Below are 20,764 nucleotides of genomic sequence, written 5' to 3'. Positions count from 1 at the left end.
CTTTCTCCTCTTTAGCTTGGAAGAACATAATGATCTTTATTGATTGTATATTTCATTTTCAATTGCTCAAAGATTGAAATTTAATCTGAAAATAATCCTTTTTAATCAATATTGTTTAACAGTATTTGTGAAAAAGGTTTTGGATTTCAAATAAAGACTTTTGGTGCCCTACCTGCATTTGATACACTGAGGAGGGCCTGTGGATTTGTGTAAATAGGGATGGGGTGGGGATGGACAAGGCTATGTCCATGAGTTCGAAGCTGTAGACGGCTCTGCTCTTCAGAAGCTTTTAGGTTTAAACATATAATCTTTGGCCTTCATAAAAATAATGAGGTTGTACTAAAGATAAAAGCATGGGTGGTAACAGAGTCATTTATTTAAATGGCCAGGTTTTCATTTTTTGAACTTTATACTTTAGGTTTATTGGGTTCCTGAAACATGTTACAGACAATGAAACTCAGGCTAATAAAACCAAGTTGTTCTAGAGAAAGAAAGTTGTTCTGAGCTGAGAGTGAATTCTGACCCCTTCACCTTTTGTGTGGATTGCGGCACCATTCTGGTCAAGTTTATTCAAACCCATTTTCATTTGGCATCAGGGTTTTAGTTAAAATGCAACACTGGCCCTACAGCTTTCCCTCCGACCCTCTTTCTGGGACCCCCTTGCCCACCGCCTGCCACTCACCCACGGTGGCAAGCAAGACCCTGAAAGGCCTGCCCTGCTTCTCTCCATCTTTCTCACCACTTTTCCCCACAGGGCTGTCCCATGACCTTTCACCAGAGTGCCAGCATATCTCCCCACGTCCCAGGACTGTGCTGTACGCGAGAGTCTCTTCTCTGTACTCTAACAGCGGGTGGTCCTTTAAATGGATGTGTGTTATCATTTTCCCTAGGAACTTCACAGTCATCTCTCTCTCGCTAGACTTAATCTTTATGTCATCGTTTTTATCTGTGTGGGTGTGTCTTTTCCTGTGGACTGTGACCATGTTTGATTCACTTGTAACCTGGACACCTAACACAAGGCAGCAAATACGTTCTGTCTCTCTCTGTGTTTCTTTTAAGAGAGAAGGTCTCTTAAAAAGGCTGGAGTGCAGTGGTGCCATCATAGCTCACTGCAACCTCAAACTTCTGGGCTTAAGCAATCTTCCTGCCTCAGCTTCCTGAGTAGCTAGGACTATAGGCGTGAACCACCACACCTGGTTAACTTTTTAATGTTTTTAGGGATAGGGTCTCTCTGTCTTGCCTAGGCTGGTCTTAAACACCTGGCCTCAAGCATTCCTCCTGCCTCAGCCTCCCAAAGCTCTGGGATTACAGGTGTGAGCCATTGCGTCCAGCCTCAGTTTTTTCTTTTATAACTGGGGGTTAAATTTACCTGTCTAGTTCACGGGGGGAAAAAAAAGGAGGATAGCCCTAATAGAAGTAAAAATAATTCCTGAGAAGCAGTTTGGGGGAAAAGCAGATTGTCTCAGATGTCTTGAACTTGAGATAATGTGAAATCTGAGTAGAGGTTAGCAAATGGAACTGAGGGCAGACAAATGACAGATAATAGAAACGGAGGTTGAGCAGGATGTTTAAAGGCAGTAGCTTAAGCCCATGGGTGAGCCGTCTTTTTCTCTAAAGATCCAGATAGTAAATATTTTTAGTTTTGAGGGCCGTACAGTCTTACTCGTAGCTGCTTAGCTCTGCTGTTACAACCCGAGAGCAGCCTTAGACAATATTTAAACAAATTGGTGTGGTGGTGTTCCATTACAACTTTATTATTGGACATTGAAATTTCAATTTCATGTACTTTTCATGTTATAAAATATTCTTCTTCTTTTACCTAAAAAATGATTTAATCGTTGGATTTGGCCAAAGGATCATAATTTGCCGACTTCTGCCCTATACTGACAAAATCATTCAAGGTTTAAGGGGAAATAAGTAAATAGCATAGGACAGAGGCCTAAAGACTAGATCTTTGAAGCTTGGTTAGAGTTTATTGGAATTTGGAGAGGAGTTAGTAGGAGAGGAACTAGTACGTTGCAGCATCAAGGAAGAGGAGTTCAAGAGCTGAGTGGTGGGAAGTATAGGATTCAGAAGATCATTAGGAAGATGAGGAGAGAGAAAAAGACCATTAGTAGGAGTCAGAAATTCACTGATGACCACTGAGAATTTTTTAAAAATTGAAATAAAATCTTAGGCAATGGAAAAGATAATATGTGGATAAAAACTGGAAGCAGGGGGTGCAGAGCAATTATTTGAGGAGTTGGCAGTGTAAATCAGAGACGAGGAGGACAGCTGTGGGGTGTTCAGCACTGATTTCCTTGCATGAAAGCATGGTCCTTTATCAAGCGCAAGGCTGTGCAGCTGTCTCTTGAGATGTTATTCATTGATTGACATAGACTTATATATGCTTACGTGGCAGGTAATGTTCTAAGGACTTTATCAGTAAAAACTCTGAAGTTCTCCTCACGACCTGGTGTTATAAACACTGTTGTTACCCCATTTTACAGATGAGCTAACCGAGGTATGGAGGGGTCGCTTCTCTAGCAAGTTGCTGGTAACCTGGGTAGGATGGTTCCAGAGAGGGACTGCTTTTCACTATTATGCATTAGTGTCAAGTTTTTCATGTCTAGTTCATTAGAAAGTTTCTTTTTCTTTTTCAGCCCTGTGCAGTGGCCCTTGCCTTTAATCCAAACACGTTGGGAGGCTAAGGTGGGAAGATTGCTTGAGGCCAGGAGTGAACTAGACAGGGGATACTAGCATGGGCAACCTAGTATCCTATCTTTACAAAAAAACTTTTTTTTTTTTTTGGCCGCTGTCATATATGACTGAAGTTGGAATCTGAAGTACCATGGATTTATATCTTTTCTGTTGTACATATAAATTGAACAATTAAAAAATATACTTCCAGAAGAATATGGCTCTTCCATCGACCACAGCATTAAGGCATGCAAATTATATGATGAAAACATTTCCCTGTGCTCATGCTTATATGAAAGATATAAAGTAAGAGATGGCAGTATGATTGGGGAAAATGTTATAATTAGTAAGTGCTTCCAAAATACAACTGAATATAGAATGCAATAAATGTGATTGTTTATTTGGTTTATTTCCTGAAGATCTGAATTTTATGGTATTATGAGGCGATGTGGAATAAAGCACAGAGGATGAGTTGTCCTAGGATGCTGGGATGGAAGCCTGCATTCTCCCACTAGGGTTACCACTTACTTGTGTGTAACCAAGTACAGTTGGCTCTCCATACCCATGGGTTCCACATCCGTGGATTGAAGCAACCAAAGAGCAAAAATATTTGGGGGAAAAAACATAATAAAAGTAACAATGCAGCAATAAAAATACGTATTTTTAAACCAATACAGTATAACAACTATTTACATAACATTTACATTGTTTTAGGTACTATAAGTAATCTAGAGATGATTTAAAGTATACAGGAAGATGTGCAAATGCTACACTAGTTTATATTACGGACTGGAACATCCAAGGATTTTTGCATCCAAGGGGCATCCTGGAATGGATACAGAGGAACAACTGCAGCCACTTAATATCACGCTTAATATTGAGAGAAAAAGGAAATTACTCCATGCCAGATTCTTCCTACAGTTCATTTTCTGAGAGGAAAGAGCACTTCTCTAGTCCTGGTGGATAGAAATATGTCTCACAGCCTGAAGAATCTCTCTCCCTCTTTAAAACGAGAGCCAGTGAGATTCATTTTACCACGTTTTGTTTTATTGCCATTGCCTTCTTCAAGGTTTTGCTTAAGTCTCACCTTTTCATGAGGCCCACCCTGACTCCTACCGTCCTGCAGCCTGGCCACCCTCAAACCCTCTTTTCTCTTGCTGAATTTTTTAATTTTGTCTATTGCACTCGTCTCCTTCTAATCTACCATAAAATTATAGTTTAGTGTCAAATATTTTAAGTTCCATCAGGGCAGGGATCTCACCTATGTTGTCCAATGATGTATCACAACTAAATGAAAGAGTGGCGGTTAGCATCGGTGCTCAGTATTTATGTGTTTGGTTAGTGAATCTATATTCACATGCCATCGTTGGGCACTTGGAAAGCTACAGGTTATGGAGGATTGAACATAATCAGGGTTTCTCGAAAGAACAATTTTTGTTTTCAACTGGACATTTGCATGGTAACACTTAACCTCAAACACCTGTGGGTTGTGCATATGAGTGTTTTTGCCCACGACTCTCCTTGTGTCTAATGCAATGAGCAAAGGGAGGTCACTCTTGCAGATTAATTTGTTTTCCAAAGGGGAACTTTGCCTGCTAATTTAAGGCAGCCACATAATCTGACTTACAGGCTCAGTCGTTTCTCATTTGCCATCTGGCAATTTAATTTCTTCAAAATAAAGCTATATAGAATGGAAGAACACAAGTTGGAAATCTGTGATAATATGTATGATAAGTAGTAACGTTTCTATTTGTTTTTTGTTTTGTTGTTGTTGAAAAATAAAGGGCATAAAAAGACTTGAGAAGGAATCATTTCAAAGCCTTCGCTAGACAGAGCCCCTTATATAAATTTTATTCTTTGACTAAGAGCCTTTATTATAAACTAAATGTTTTGAATTAGTGGATTATTACATTTTTCCATTGAGTTATAAGTCTGGCCCAAAGCTATGAAATAAGAGGTTGTCTAAATCGTTTCAAAAATGTTTGGCCATGAAGTAGAACTGGGCTGAGATGTGAGGAAGGTTCTTTTCCTTTTTCCCTTCTCATAGTGTTTCCTGATCTATAGTCTCCTTTTTTCCTATCCCTTTATCCCTGGAATATGTTTTTCCAGTGCATTCTTTTGCCCTATTTCTGATTTCTCCATTTCTGCTTGTGCTTCCCTGGTTCTCTGTGGTTAACTGCAAACGGGCAAAAAAACAGAACTCCGGATGGTATATTTAAGTTAAAGAGTAACTCAGATAATGTTTGTTTGAGACTTCTGTGAGGGAAGGGCGATTATGGAATTCTGAAAACCAGGAGCTTAGGTGACAATTGCATTTAAAATAAACATTAAAGTGATTAAGGTACTTTATCTAATTTCTCATTTGGAGTGGGGAAGTTGTATTTTATTGGTGGTTTTTAATTTTTTTTCTTGATTGTTGTGGCAGCTAGATGCAAATAAGATCACGCTTTGGAACATATAATGCTGATTCTCAATCACTAGCAAAGAAGGGTGAGAAGACAGGGCATCCTCATTTGCACAAAAATGCAACCAAGTCATTATTTGCAGCTCCTTGGAGAGATTCCATTCTAAAGTTTTACTGCTTATACAAGTTCCTTTGGTATGGGAGGCAGAGCCTGGGGCGTGGTTGGGAAACAATAATTTGTCTTTTTTTCCCATAAATCAGTTCAAATCCCATACACCCTGAATTAACTAGAATTGCCCTCAGACTTGGCAGTTCCTCTAAGGGATCTGGATGTTCATAGTGGCCTAGTGAAATGGGGAATGCATTTGTTTCATCTTGACTTCCATAGAGGAAACTCTGCACGATTTTTGTGGACTCATAGAAGGGGACCTTCTGATCTGTTGGAGAAAAAACTGAATGAATGGGCACTGAGGCAGAAAGCCTGATGTGGCTGTCATGCAAATAAGAACCGTGATTGGCTTTCTCTTTCTACACACGCACGATGTCACTGGCTGCTCTCAGCCTTAAAGATTAGGTTTCAGTAGGAGTTTTTCAGGTTCAAGGACTGTTAATGGTTTGTAACTGCCTGACAATAAGCTCAAGCTCAGAGTTACATCAGCCTGGGCAGATGTCTGAGGATATGAGACCGGGGGAATAAAAGTTAGAATCTGGAGCAGAAGGACGAAGCTTGCCACCTGCCTACCGGACTGAGCTTTTAATGTGATTTACATTTTTAAGCTCTATGTAGGCACCCTGGAAATGGTGGTCTTCATTAATGCAAAGATTAAGTCTTTCATTAAACTTTTTAAGAAGAAAAGTAAGTAGTTCTTTTTCCCTGTACTACCTATTGTGTGCATATGTTCCCGTATGTGTATTTGTCCCCGTGTGTCTGTGTGTATATGTGTCTGTGTGTGTTTTAGGTCCTACTTTGTTCTTTTGTGTGATGAAATTAGAGTGTGAAACAGCATAATAGGCATGAGTTAAACTCTACACTATACCTGGTTCTTTAAATACCTCAGACTTTTGTAACTCTAGGACAGTGTTATGCGATCTTAGTATGTCTTATTTATTTATGATTGAGGTTTTAAGTGAATTCATTTCTTTTGTGCTTTTCAAAAGACGTCCTTTGAACAGGGGAAAGAATTCTTGTACTTAATTTATGTTTCCCTTGATATCTAGTGTATGATTTTTTGATTCTTTGGCTAAATATGCAACTGAGGCAAGGGAGCCTCTGTGTAATGTATCACATATTTCTGGTGGAGATAATCCCCTAAAACTCCCCGGCACTCTTTGTTATGGATTTAAGAGCTTGAACACAAACTGTCTAGACTGATAGGTGATCGTTGTTAGGTATAGAGCTTTTTTGGTGTGGCTTTGTTGTATACTTACCGTTGATTTACATTTCTTATCTAGGTACTTCTTCATTCTCTTGAAAATAATAATTTTTATAACTGCTTGGCTTTGTTTTTACATAGTTCGTGGTTTATTTTAGTTTAGTTTTTGGACCAATGACTTAAACTGGATAAATGTGTATGGGTAGGGGCACTGGGAAGAGGAGCTTTGGAGAAAGCTACAAAGAGCAGCGCTGTGCGCTGGTTTTCTGCAGCCCTTGCCGAAGGCTGCCTTTGGATGGACGGATTAAATGTGGCCCTGGTGAGAATGAGGAACTCCAGGGAAAGAGACTCTTTCACAGGAGCCAGCTGGTAGCTGTGCAATGGGGCTGAACTCCAGTGGGGATTTCACAGGAGCCGGTTGGTAGCTGTGCCAATTGATGGTACAGATACGAATGCCATTACTTGGATTTGATTTGTAATTGGCAAATAGGAAAAGTTTACATTTTCAATAGTTTCTAACTCTGAAGTGTGGTAACTCAATCTTTAAAATAAATGGGCATCAGCACAAAACATTGTGGTGAACTTTGGCTGCACTTTGCGGGGACATATGGTGAGGCTGGCCCAGTGCTAGATCCTTCTGAAACACAAATGAGGGTTGAGTCAGGTCTTTGTGGATTTTGTGTATTAAGACTGATAGTTGTATGCACTGTGCAAAACATTTGCTCAACAAGAGTTTGTGTGAAACACTAGGTGTGAGTCACACACCACTTCTGTCAAACACTAAGCAGAAAGCACAGTGGACACTTCCGTTTTTAACTTGGCATCTAGTTATCAATGTTTATTTCCTCATTTAGCAACTTACAGAGAAGTGGAATCCTTTTGAAAATGAGTTATCCTGTTCATATTCATAAGATGGTAAAATGTAGTAGCTATAGAAAAGACGGTATGTGAGATGAGAGCTAACCTGTGGCCTAGGTTTACAAGAGACAGTGACGGTTTGATGTTTGGGGCCTTGTTAGAATAATTTTTACTGTTCCTGCCACAACCATGTTTTACCTGAGTCATTTCTTGAGCTAAATACTTTATATATATTGGTTCATTTGATCTTTAGAGTAGCCCTAATAACTGTGCTATAGAGTATGTTTAGTTAACTTTAGATACGCTCAAATGGATTTAATAGTTTATGCATGCTTTCTCACATGACTATGAAAATTCATTTTATGGTCTAGTTTCCGGGTACATGTTATGTTGGGGACATGGATACGCCCAGTGTGAACTCTGTAGCATAGATCAGAATCAGGAAGACTTGCTCCTCACTCACAATTCAATTATCTGCTGGCTTTACAGGGGTGGGTTAGACTTGCTACCTCAAGCAAATCCCTCAACACAGAGACTTTCTCAATTGCCTCTCTAGTCTCTCCATTGCCTGGCTTACGTGGCAGATATATAGAAAGTACTAAAAAATTGTTGATGAATTTGTCTTGGTGCTGTCAGCCTCATTTTGGGCTCCACTGATGCCCCAGCTTAGTTTGTATTGTCAGGAAAAATGAACTAGAGGGGTCCCAAGCCTCAGGGGAGTTAAAGGAATATTATTGTAGAGATTTATCTAAGTCTCGGGATTACCTATTATTTTTTCCTCTAATGTTTTGGTCCCTTCTGTGCTGGGAAAATTTAGTTGAATTGGATTGTGTTGGGAAGAGTCAATTGCATTGTAATTTTTAAAAAGTTAATATAAAAGGGTTTCATGAAAGCAAGAAATGCAGAGAAAATTTTGTAACACAAACGGATCCCCACATCTATTAGATATGACATTTACATGTAAATGGAATGTCTATGCTTAATTTTTTAAAAATGTAATTGAGTCTGTAACAGTGATGCTCTTTAGTGCTGTAGAAGGGGGAACATTTGTTATAAACCTGGCAGGAAATTCATTTCTGTCAGGACAATCAAACATTTACTGTTGCAGTGGCACTATACAGTTGAGGAACTGATACTTGTTGTGTGTGTGGGAGGGGGGTTAAGTAGGAATTGGAGGTCTCTATCAGTTTTGTCAATTGTTTTCAAACAGTGGAGTAAAGGGAGGACCTAAATTGCTGGGAAGCAGTTAACTGAGCAAATGATTCTGTGAAGACATTGTTTGGAGGGTGGACACTTTCAGCTTTTGCTTTATAAATAAAACACTGGGAGTAAGACCCCTGGAATCGAAGATTAAATCTAATTTAGAATTTGCTCCATTTCTCCCTTGCTGGCCCTTACCCGTGGATGTGTTAGGCATGGAAACACATCATGATGTAATAAATTTGTAGCCAATGAAGCCTAAGTTGACACCTGAATGTATTCTCTTGTTTCCTATAGCGGTTTCCAATCTAGATGAGGAGAGCCGATGGACAGTCCACTACACTGCCCCATGGCACCAGCAGGAGAATGTGTTTCTTCCCACCACAAGACCCCCCTGTGTTGAGGACCTGCACCGCCAAGCCAAGCTCAACCTCAAATCCGTATTGAGGGGTAAGATGGCATTCTCTGTGAGCTTGTTTTCTTGGTTTACTGGCTGCTGAGAGTATATATTTGTTATCTAGCTATAAAACCAGATCTACTTTTTTTGAATGTATAGTATGCTGTCTCTTTATAAGATATCATAAATACAATCAAATACATGCTGGTATGGTTTGGCTGTGCCCCAACCCAGATCTCATCTTGAATTGTTGCTCCCATAATTCTCATGTGTTGTGGGAGGGACCCAGTGGGAGATAATTGAATCATGAGGGTGGTTTCCCCCAAATTGTTCTCGTGGTAGTGCGTCCATCTCACGAAATCTGATGGTTTTATAAGGGGAAACCCCTTTTGCTTGGCTCTCATTCTCTCTTGTCTGCTGCCATGTAAGATGTGCTTTTTGCCTTCATCATGATTGTATGGCCTCCCTGGCCATGTGGAACTGTGAGTCCATTAAAAATCTTTTTTTCTATAAATTACCCATCTAGGCGTATCTTTTTCAGCAGTGTGAAAATGGACTAATAACCATGCCTAAGATGTTCTGGTCTCTGCAGAAACTTACCTACTTGCAGATACTCAAATCTGTCTTCCAGGAACCCATACCTTCTTAGAAACACTTTAGCATGTTTAAACCACCAGTATTAATTTGATCCAAATAAACCCCTGTCGACATGGGCAATTTTGCCACTGCCTTTTTAAAACCATTGTAAGAATTCAAAACCAATTTGTTTTTTGAACACATTTGTTTGTTCTGTTTAGTTCAAGCTGGGTGGAGAGAGGACCTATATATAGCCTTCGAAGAAGTGCTAAATGGTTTGATTGATCAGAACTGGGGTAGCATCCAACTGGGCTCTTCTGAGCTTAGGTTCTGCGAGCAGATGGGCAAGGTATACTTGGTCAAGTAGAAAATATAGGAAGAGTATTCCTGTATCTAGTTTAAAGTTATTATTTTTACTTCAATTTATTGTGGTTTGTTTTTGTTTTTGAGATGGAGCCTCACTTTGTCACCCAGGCTGGAGTGCAGTGGTATGATCTCAGCTCACTGCAACCTCTACTTCCCAGGTTCAAGCAATTCTCTGGCTTAGCCTTCTGAGTAGCTGGGATTATAGCAGTGCACTACCATGCTTGGCTAATTTTTATATTTCTAGTAGAAACAGTGTTTTACCACATTGGCCAGGATAGTCTCGAACCCCTGACCTTATGTGATCCACCCACCTCAGCCTCCCAACGTGCTGGGATTACAGGCATGAGCCACTGCACCTAGCCCAATCTATTGTTGATGTTAAAAAGTAAATATATGGCAAGGAGGGCATCCTAAAGGTCATAAAGAAGGAAAGTAGTTCTTCAAAGAATAAGGAGTAACTTGTAAAATTTGGAGATTTTTTTTCTTAGAACAACAAATCAAACTTCTTAATTCTACCAGATGCTGCTCCTACCAGATTTCTCCTACCATACAGTATTTGGGACAATAGTATACCAAAGAGGTATTTGTTATTTATCTGAAATTTAATTGACCTGGATCGCCTATATTTTATCTAACTGCAGAAGACTTAAATTTGGGAGAAATTCTGTGATTGATTCAAAGAAAATCTAGCATTAAAACCCCTCTAATTTTTATGATAATTTTATCTTATATATCAGTCACTTATGAAGTGATTTAGTCTTTAATATAGTACCACTATGAATGCTAATGACATTTATTAAACACTTAACTATAATGCCAGGTACTGTTCTGAGACCACTAAAGTATTACATCATTTAATTTTTCCAATAATCATACAGCTTACTCTAGAAAAACAGAAGCACAATGATTAGAAACTTGCCCACAATCTCCAAGTTAATTAGCAGTAGAACCAGGATTTAAAGTTGGACAGTCTGAAGCCTTGAAGCTCATATTCGTAACTGCTACACTACACTGCCTTTAACAATGATTTATTTATTGGGAATTTGTTATTCTGGCAGAAGTGCAGAGTACAAAGGTAGGGTCCTAGCTCTCAAAGAATTTGTGCCTGCATCTCTTGTACGAATCACAGTGTGAAAAATACTGAGGAGACAAACCAAAAATTGTTTTATGGGAATTAAATAGGGCAGATAATTTCTGTTTGGAGAGAGAAGGAATAGCTATCCATAGGTTCACCATAGATTTGGTGTTCAGAACAGAACTGTGCAAACATTTCAGATCATGGCCCTATTTTTTGTTCCTTTAGTCTTTTGTAATGCTTAGATTATCTCATGTATCTTATAGTATCTTGTGTCTCACAGCCTTGCTATTGGACTATCCAGAAATGAGGGCATTGTTGGGTTTCCTTTTTATTTAGCCTGAGTAGCCTCTATCTCTAGTGACTTCAGTCTTAAATGAGAAGAATGGCATTCGTTTGGCTCATTTGTAAATAGCCTTGGAGTTGTGCTGTGAGCTTTGTTGCTGTCATAATATTGATCCCTGAATGTACCTAAATCCAACCAAAGTTTCTTCCAGATCTCTTTAGTTCCTGGGGATTTCTCTTTAGTAAACTGTGACCAGGAACTTCTCTACTTATAGCTCACCTTCCTCCACCAAATAATTAATAAGAATGTTAAATGGCACCGTTCCCAGGACAAATCCCCAAGGCAGTGCCTGGTTAGCATTTCTCTGCCCAGCTTCTAAGCAACAGAGCACTACATGGTCTGGCTTGTAGAAAATGCTTTCATGAAGGTATGTGCAAGTTTGAATATTCAGGCTCGACTGTTTTGATCACTCTCCAGGAAACTGTGCTTCACTCCCTAGTTCATGTATTTTCAAGTTCCAGATCAGGACTGGACTTTTCTCCCCTTGAAAAATTGAACATCTGTTTACAGACATTTTTGCTTTTCTTTTTGAGTATGCAGTACATATATATGAAATATCATCTAGCCCCACTGGTTTTGCCTAAACTTGAATTTTATTTTGCAAAGATAAGTGCTTTCATAATTGTTTTAATGCTCTAAAATGGTTCATCAAAGGAATTTACTTTTTTTTTTTTTTTTTTTTTAACTGAGACAGAGTTTCGCTCTTGTTACCCAGGCTGGAGTGCAATGCCGCGATCTCGGCTCACCGCAACCTCCGCCTCCTGGGTTCAGGCAATTCTCTTGCCTCAGGCTCCTGAGTAGCTGGGCTTACAGGCACGCGCCACCATGCCCAGCTAATTTTTTGTATTTTTAGTAGAGATGGCGTTTCACCATGTTAACCAGGATGGTCTGGATCTCTTGACCTCATGATCCACCCGCCTCGGCTTCCCAAAGGGAAATTTACTATTAATAAAATTAATAACTTTGGAAAATTTCTGGAGCACAATGTTTAAAGTCTGGCTTTAAAAACTTCGTAAGAGATTTTAGATAAATTATAGACTTAGGAACAGTGGTAGGAAAAGATGAAATGAGAAAGATTATCTGCGTTCTTTTGTTCTCTGTTTATTTACTTTTAACCACATGTACAGATTAGCAACCTGAGATAAATACAGCTTGAGTGCAAGGTATTTATTACCTCATTATCAGTGAAGATTAAAATAAATCAGTCTCCGAATATGTGGCCCTATTAAGATTTGATGTTATATAAATTATCAAAGTTCATTCAAGCTCAGCATTCTCTACTTAAAAATATTGAAAGGTAGCTAATTATTCACAGTGAGTAATCTACTATGTTTCATCTTCTATTCTTGCTATGTCCATAATTTTAAGAAAAGAATGCCATTCTTTAGTATTAAACAGGTTGCTGGTTTTTTATTGCCATTAAATGCTTATTGTATGAATTAGTTCGTCAGTTTTTATGGGGAGCTAGCGTCTACTCTTGAGAGCCATAAAGCTTGGAGGGAAATGACACAGCGAGTATCAATAAATGAATAACGAAATGTAAACATATAGTTTTTAAAATTCGGTTTTATGCCAGGAGTGTTTAAATGAACAGATGAAAGTTCCTGGGTCCTCGACTTTAAAGAGCCAGGCCCTGCTGTCTTGGCAGCAGCTTGCCTCAAAGCTTGTCCTGAGGTTTGCTAATGCAGGCCTACTGTCCTCCAGTAGTAAACAGGCCGTAGTGTGATGGAGGTGTGCATGAGGTACATTGTGCACATGGGGAGAGAGGGCTCAGGCAGAGAAAAAAGAAAAGCACTGGGAGGTCCCTCCACTCCCCACTCCCTCCTGCTCCCATCCCCACATCAGAAAGGAGATAGTCTTTCAAGATTTGTAAAATGGCATGTGGAACAGGGTCTTGTCCATGTGTAATTTTTCTCTACTTTGATCTGAATATAGCAGATATCTTTTGTATTTACAGTTGGAGAGTCTGGGGAGACTATGATGAAATTTGATGGTCACGGGCTTAGGTTAAATGTCTTGGTTTTGTTTCTTGATTTGTTTTGTTACTAGATATTTAGGTCATGATTCGCTGCTAATGAAGATATAAACATGTACAGGTTGAACATTCCTAATCTGAAAATTAGACATCTAAAATGCTCCAAAACCCAGTACTTTTTGAGCACTGACATGACGCTCAAATTTGAGCATTTTGGGTTTTGGGATTAGGGATTCTCAGTCAGTAGTTATAACGCAAATATTCCAAAATCTGAAAAAAAATACAAAATCTGAAACATTTCTGGTTCCAAGCATTTCGGATAAGAGATACCCAACATTTACCCAGATTTTAAAATGGCATGTTGGCATGTTGGCGCACACCTGTAGTTCTAGCTACTCGGAGACTGAGGCAGGAGAATTGCTTGAATCCGGGAGGCAGAGGCTATGGTGAGCCGAGATTGCACCACTGCAATCCAGCCTGGGCAACAGAGCGAGACTCCATCTCAAACAAAACAAAACAAAACAAAAATGGCATTTTGATATTTGCTTCAACAGACATCTGGCTAGCAACAAATAATAAATTTTTGAAGATGGATCCCATTATCTGTGAAAAATTCACTCAAGCTTCTTGAGTTTCCAGAAATCTACCCTTTTTGCACCCATCGTTGTTTGAATCCTTCAAGAACTTCATTGGAGATAGCTGTGATCATAAGTAACCTAAATCTAGCAACATTTTTATCTGCATAGTTTTTAGCTTCATGGAAAGCGCTACAACTAAGTGGAAAAGAAATCAGGAAATGGGAGTAAGCTCAATGAGAAGTTCAGATTTTGTTTTTTTGTAACCTGTAGACCTCATTTGACAACTATGAGCATATTCAAGGTTAAAATAAAGACATGTCACCTTTAAGCCTCCATCCCCAAAAAGCCCAACTTGGGAGAAAGAGAAACATTTTCTCACACGGTATTTAACAGGCACTTTAGTTACTGTCTCTGTGTACACTCCTGCCTGAATTAGTTCACAGAGCAACTGTTGTTGGTATCGGAAATGTTCTCTAGTCACAACTCTTTCCTGAAGAAATGCATCTTAGCAGGTCAGCATGCCCTGTGGCTCTAGGGTGAGAAGTGTGAGCACAGGGAGGCGTGTTGAATCTGCCTATGTCATTCAAACTCAGAGGGCTATGTTGATTATACCTGGAAGGATAGGAATTGAGGATTTATTACACAATGTGAAAAAATAACTACTTACACCAAGTGATTAAAAATCGTGTGCACATTGACTTGTTTAACATTAAAGAATGATTTACCTTTCTTAAAATTATGGACTGGATTTCCAAGTTGTTCTAGCCAGATTTCTCTATGGCTACTGCCACCAGACTTTGAGGGTGACTGCATCCACCTTTCATTGTCATGAAGCCTCCTAGCTCCTTTTTAGCTTAGACAAGTATGTTCGTCTTGGGAGAGATTGTGGGCCTCTTTCTGGATTTGCCGAGGATGCTTGGCTGTGTTCTCTATCAGCCAGAGCCCACGGGTCCCTGAGATACCGCAGACGCCCCTTATCTTTTGCTATCAGTTCTCCTCTTGAAGGTCCTGTGGCACTTTCCCAGGGCTGTCTAGGAGGTCCCTTTGCAGAAATGGCCTGTGGACATTGATTGAAAGCTCACTCTGACGGCATGCTGCACCTGCCCACCACCTCAGACAGGCCCAAGATGGACATCTGCTTTGTCCACCTTGTGCTAACCGCATTGAATTCTTCATCTTGTTTTCTGTAACTTTAAAAAACAATATGACACAGAGAGGTACATAAAAGGTATATGGCTTAAGAAATAGAGTGAACACCTGTATAACCATTACCTAGGTTAAAGGTGACCTAAATTTCAGAAGCTTCCTGCTCCTGTTTGCTTTTCTTTCTTTCTTTCTTTTCTTTTTTTTTTTTGACAGGATCTTGCTCTGTTGCCCAGACTGGAATGCAGCAATGTGATCGTGGCTCACTGCAGCCTTGACTTCCTGGGCCCAATCTATCTTCCCACCTTAGCTTCTTGAGTAGCTGGTTACAAGGGAAAGAAAGAGAAACATTTTGGAATTAATAAATATACTAATGATTTAGCATTTGCAGCTATACACCTGTATAACCCTTATCTAGGTCAAATATGACCTAAACTTCAGAAGCTTCCCGTTCCTGCTTGCCTTTCTTTTCTTTTCCTTTGTTTTTTCTTTCTTCTTCTTTTTTTTTTTTCTCTTTTGAGAGGATCTTACTCTGTTGCCCAGGCTGGAGTGCAGCAATGTGATTGTGGCTCACTGCAGCCTTGACTTCCTAGGCCCAATTCATCCTCCCATTTCAGCTTCCCAGTCCTCTGGTGAGTTCCCCTTTCCATTTTTTAGATAAGCAAACCAAGACCCAGAGAAGTTAAGGGTTCCTGGTGCTCGCATATGCTGGCCTATTCTGATCTCAGACCTCAAGAGCTCAGAGGAGACCTATCCCTTTGATGCCCTTTCAACTGCCCTCAACTTTCTGGAAATTTACAGGGACAAATAAAGCTCATGCTGGGAATCTTATGGCCAAAGACAGATTTGGTTTCTTTAGCCAGTTAATTTAGGAAAGGCAGATTGACTCATTGTTGCCTAAAGGTGGTGACTTCATGGTTGCTCCTGAAGCCTCTTCACTCACCTCTGATTTCATTACAATTCAAATAAGTCTAAGAGAAATAAAGGAAGATCGTGTGACATGTTTGATTAATATCTATAACCATTCTTTCATCTTAATGGCATTTGGTGCTTATTTTTAGGGTTATAATTGGTCATTAGTAATTCAGTAGACTTAAAAAAATAGGCATAGGTGACAAGGAAAAGAAAGATAACATTTGGAATTAATAAATATACTAACGATTTAGCACTTGCCGCTGAGTTTACAGTTTGCCTAGTTTGCTACTTCCCAAAGAATACAGTAAAATTGATGTGCAGAAGGAGAAGGTCTGATGTCTCTGGCTAAAGCATAGGGTTTTTTTTTTTTTAAGTCAAAGTTTTGCTCTGTTGCCCAGGCTGGAGTGCTGTGGTGCCATCTCGGCTTACTGCAGCCTCTGCCTCCTAGATTCAAGTGATTCTCATGCCTCAGCTTCTGAAGTAGCTGGGACTACAGGTGCGTGCTACCACACCCATCTAGTTTTTGTATTTTTAGTAAACACAGGATTTTGCCGCCTTGGCCAGGCTGGTCATGAGCTCCTAACCTCAGGCGATCCTCCTGCCTCAGACTCCCAAAGTGCTGGGATTATATACGTGAGCCACCCGCCCAGCCACTTAAGTTTTTTACAAGCAAGAAACTTCCAATTACTTATACTCACTTACACAGTTTTAAATCATTTTCTAGTTGAAACAAATATTGACATAGAATTAGGGGGCAGGAGGACTGCTATGTTATTCTGAAAAAGCCCCTGAACAGATGAAGGAAATACAATTACCTCATATTTCCAGAAACCACAGCAGCACTGGCATCTTGTTTCATTGTCATTAACGATTTTAGAAAATGAGATGAGAGACCAGAATTCTGGTTGCGGTGCTGTCAGTAGCAAGCCGCAGGATGTCGGGAGTCACATCCCATCTTCGCACTTGGCTCCCTCCTCTGAAAAACAGTTTATGATTCTGTGTTCCCTTGTAAGCTCTAAAATTCTGATTGGGTTTTCAGTACTTAACTGTTTAAGGGTAATCTATGTGAACTTTACTAACACAAAGATGTTACTGATGGCTGAGTGTAAGTCCTGACAAACTGGGTTGTGTAATCTCAAGTTTGCAGGGATGGAAAAATTTTCTAAGTGCATACTGCAAGTGAGGCGCTGGGCTGGATGTTATAGTGCAATCCAAGATGAATGACATTGGTGCTTTCCTCCAGAGGCTGAAAGCTGGCCAGAGATAAGATGGATGTATGACTAGCTTATGTACAAGGTTCATAGCGGTGGTATTATCAAGCCTCACCCTGGGCGTTGTCTTTAAAACAAACTTGGTCAGCCTGCCCTAGTTAAAAATTCTTTAGCAGCTCCCCATTACTAACAGAATATAACCTAAGCTCTTAGCATCTGAAAACCTTCCTGAACGCCAGCCTCTTTGTCTCATCTCGTCTTCTGGATCACCTTTGCTTTCCAAACATCTCTACCCCTCCACCTAAGGTTTTTACTTTGTGCCTTCACAAGTCATTTGGAATCTGAAGTCAATTGGAATCTAGCTTGTCTCATTCTTTCTCTCCACGGCATGTCCCAAGCCATTCTTTTTCCCTTCTGAACCACAACCTCTCACACGTGACCAACTCCTATTTCCCCTTTGAGCATCATCCTTGGGTGCTGGAGTCCCCCACAGCCTCTCCTGGGCAGCGTCAGGAAGCCCTTCTCTTTTCCACCTTCCCATGGAAGCGCACACTCCTCCGTTCCACTGCTTGTGGTACACTATGTAATTGTGTTTGCACGTTTGTCTCCCCACTTGACAGTAACGTCCATGGGAGCAGGGCCTTGTCTTTTCACTTGTGTGTCCCCAGCACACAGTCCAGTGACTGGGACTGCAAATACCTTTGTGTTTGAAGAGGGCCTGAAAATGTTTGGAAAAGTCACCTAAAACTCAGGAGAGAGATGGGAGTCAAAGCCAGGGAACAAGTGTTGAGAATGTGGAAGTGATGAGGTGGGAGATGGAGAGGTCAAGGGGCAGGGAGGAGCAGGAGAGGATAGGGACTACTGAGCCTTGGAAACTTTATTTTAGGGCACTGGGAGGGAGAAGTTTGCAAAACAGCACAACTGGGGAAGAAGAGAGTCAGTCAGGATGGCAGTCATCAGGGTACTCACAGATGGGGAGAGAGTCCTTGGAAGAAGAGGCTGTTTAATTGGTTGTTAGGTGGTGATTGGTGACCTTTGAAAGGGCAGTTTTCAAGGAAGTCTTTAAGAAGCCAGAATTTCTGAGATAAGAATGATTTTTATAAGCAGAAAAAGTAATTTTTTTAAAAGAAATAAAGTTGAGTGAATGATGCCAACAGAGCAGAGAAGGAAGGACTAGTATTTTGAGGTAGTGGCAGGGTAGAACTGATATTACATGTTTCAAAAACGATAACCTATGAAAACAGGGCCACAGACAAAAGGAGTCAGCAGGCAGGGAAAGGATTGCAGATATGGAAACAGAATGGCAGCATGTTCCCTGAAGAGGCAGGAGGCAGTTGACTCAGGGGAAAGTGGAGGGTCAGAGGTTACGGCCTCTGTCTCCTAGAAGGAGTTGGGGAAGCATGTTTCCAGATGGAGCCAGAGATTGAGGCTGCTCATTACGTGGTGTGGGAGCCTTGCTTGAAATGTGGCCCCTGCCATATTGTTGATTCTTTGGCAGAAATGGTTTTATTTGGTGTGCTTTCACTCAGTTCTTGTGAATTTAATTAGGTTGACTTTTCAAAGGCAAATGATGTTGTTAAAGGCTTTAAAAAAATATGTGTGCTATTTCAGTAGGCTCTTTTGGAATTTTTGTCCTGAGGGAAAGTTGCCCAAACGAATGAAACTACTGATTAAATGCCCCATTGAGAAAAAAAAAAAAAGAGCAGACAAAAGTATGGGATTAACAGAATGGAATTATATACAGAAGGGGCTATTTAACTTCTCCTATCAGATTTGATGGCACGGAATTTTCTATAATACTAAGTACTACTCTGGGAATGGCAACCCGGAAAGAAGTGCTTTCCTCCATATCCTTAACCTGGGAGAGGGAAGTCAGATGCAAAGCAAAGGAAAAATAATCAGTCATTGCTTTTTCAGATAGTTAAAGAGACATGTTGCCCACACCCACCCCCCACCCCTGTTTTATTTAACCGTAAGCAACACACAAAAGATAGAATGGCAAAGACAGTTATTGAAATGATTCAGGTCTTAACAAAGCACTACGGATTGTTTAAACAAAAGGCTCTTTGTTTTGTTTTTGTGTCTGTAGCCAGTCTGCTGTTTCAGCAATTCTATTTTAACTCCTGATAAAGTAAGTAACTTGAGTGGCCTCTATATTTCACTCAGGGCAGCTGAGAAACGCAACATTGAAGGTACTGTGGATAAGGTTTGTTATCATTCACGGTACAACCGTAGTCTCCGGTGTTGGCTTAGAATCTTTGCAGGCTATTTGATCTTGAGTAACCTTGGTGATGCTCCTCTGCTGCCAACGATATGGCTTTTTAAGTCTAAAGTGGAATGAGATCACCTCCAGCTTGGCAACACTCTCTGGTGGTGCTCCACTAGGACCTGCAGACTCTCAGCACACTCACATCAATCACGGCACCAGAAAGCTTTCACTTTAATTTAAATCAGATTTAGTTCTTCCGCTTCTTAAATTAATTTGGGCATGTGACGAGAAGAAATGTGAAAAGCTGGTTTTCTGCAATGGCAAATGACATTTTAATAGTAATTCTTACCGTGGCGTGCAGTGAAAAACAAAGCTAACATTTTATCCAGTGACTCAAGTTTTAATGCTTAATTTCTTTTTTTGGAGATTTTAATTTCACTCTAATAGGAATTAACCACAGAACAAGAATATTAATCAAAATGGCCTTTTATTTTTAACCCTTCTACATCAAACGAGATCGTCTATAGTGTTGAATGTCAGTGACAGAGATATTGATCCCAAGACATGGGGGAAAACCAGTCTTTCTAAGATGTGTCAATGCATTGTTAACAATTCATTTCTAGTTTGACTGTTGAGCTGATGACCACAATTAGTAGTGTATTTTCCCTCCGTGGTTACCCCAACCTGGTCATTTTATTTTGCTAAATATACAATGTACATTGAAATGAGAAGTCATTTGGAATTGTGCTATTAAAAATAATTTTTAGGCAGTGTGCTCATCATTCCTTTTTTCCCCTCCCCTGGCAAAGAAACCTGCCCATTTCAAAGGTGGCCTTCTATCACCACCTCCCCTCTTCCATCTTACTCCTCCCCTAAACTTGCCTGCAAACTCTTTCTGAAAATGCAGCTTTCCTGTGGTGTCAGCTCTGCCTGACCAGAAAGCTTTGCAGTTAGCTTTTTAATCCTAGATTTGGTCAGTTTCCCTGAAATTCTACTGAGGCAAAATTTCCTTGGATGGAATAACCATGATGGTGCACCAGACGTCATCTTTTTTATTCATTCTGTTCCACCTGCTCTCCTTCCATCCTCTTACTTCTCAAATATGTGAGTTGTGAATGGGAGAAGCAGCCCATTTAATGGGAGGCCAGGTCATATGCTTTGGGTTAATTAAGGCCAAAAGTGTAGCCAAGGATAAAATTTACCTGGGTGAGCAGTGGGGCCATCACCTTTGTCATATAGTTACAGTACCCTTTCAAGCACGCTGCTGAACAAATACAGATCATTCATTCGTTTAAAGAACTCAGTGAGCACCTGCCAGCCACCCACATTGAGCCAGATCATGTAGGGCTTAGAAACCATTGGGGGACTTTGGCTTTTACTTTCAGGGCATGGAGAGATTTGAACTCAGAAGTGACATAATCTGACTCATTGTTTTGAAATAGATCAATCTGATTCTGTG

At 40.2% G+C, this 20,764-nt stretch overlaps 1 protein-coding gene across 11 annotated transcripts in view; it reads left to right on the top strand.

Annotated features, from left to right (window-relative positions):
• Positions 1-20,764, top strand: part of NHSL1 (NHS like 1) — a 147,261-nt gene that overhangs the window by 65,466 nt on the left and 61,031 nt on the right. For 9 of the 11 annotated variants that reach the window (XM_002747087.6, XM_008995154.5, XM_078370170.1 and 6 more), the window contains exon 2: positions 8,812-8,964. In XM_002747087.6, coding sequence (XP_002747133.2) covers positions 8,812-8,964 — 153 coding nt within the window. Of the gene's footprint in view, positions 1-5,676; positions 5,940-8,811; positions 8,965-20,764 lie in introns of those variants that run through there. The other 2 variants (XM_078370169.1, XM_002747086.6) reach the window with 1 other exon arrangement.

The sequence above is a fragment of the Callithrix jacchus genome, chromosome 4 (genome assembly GCF_049354715.1).
Source record: "Callithrix jacchus isolate 240 chromosome 4, calJac240_pri, whole genome shotgun sequence".
NCBI classification, from domain to species: Eukaryota; Metazoa; Chordata; class Mammalia; order Primates; family Cebidae; genus Callithrix; species Callithrix jacchus.
Note: the sequence above shows the minus strand (reverse complement) of the source record. Positions and strands in the feature narration are given on the sequence as shown.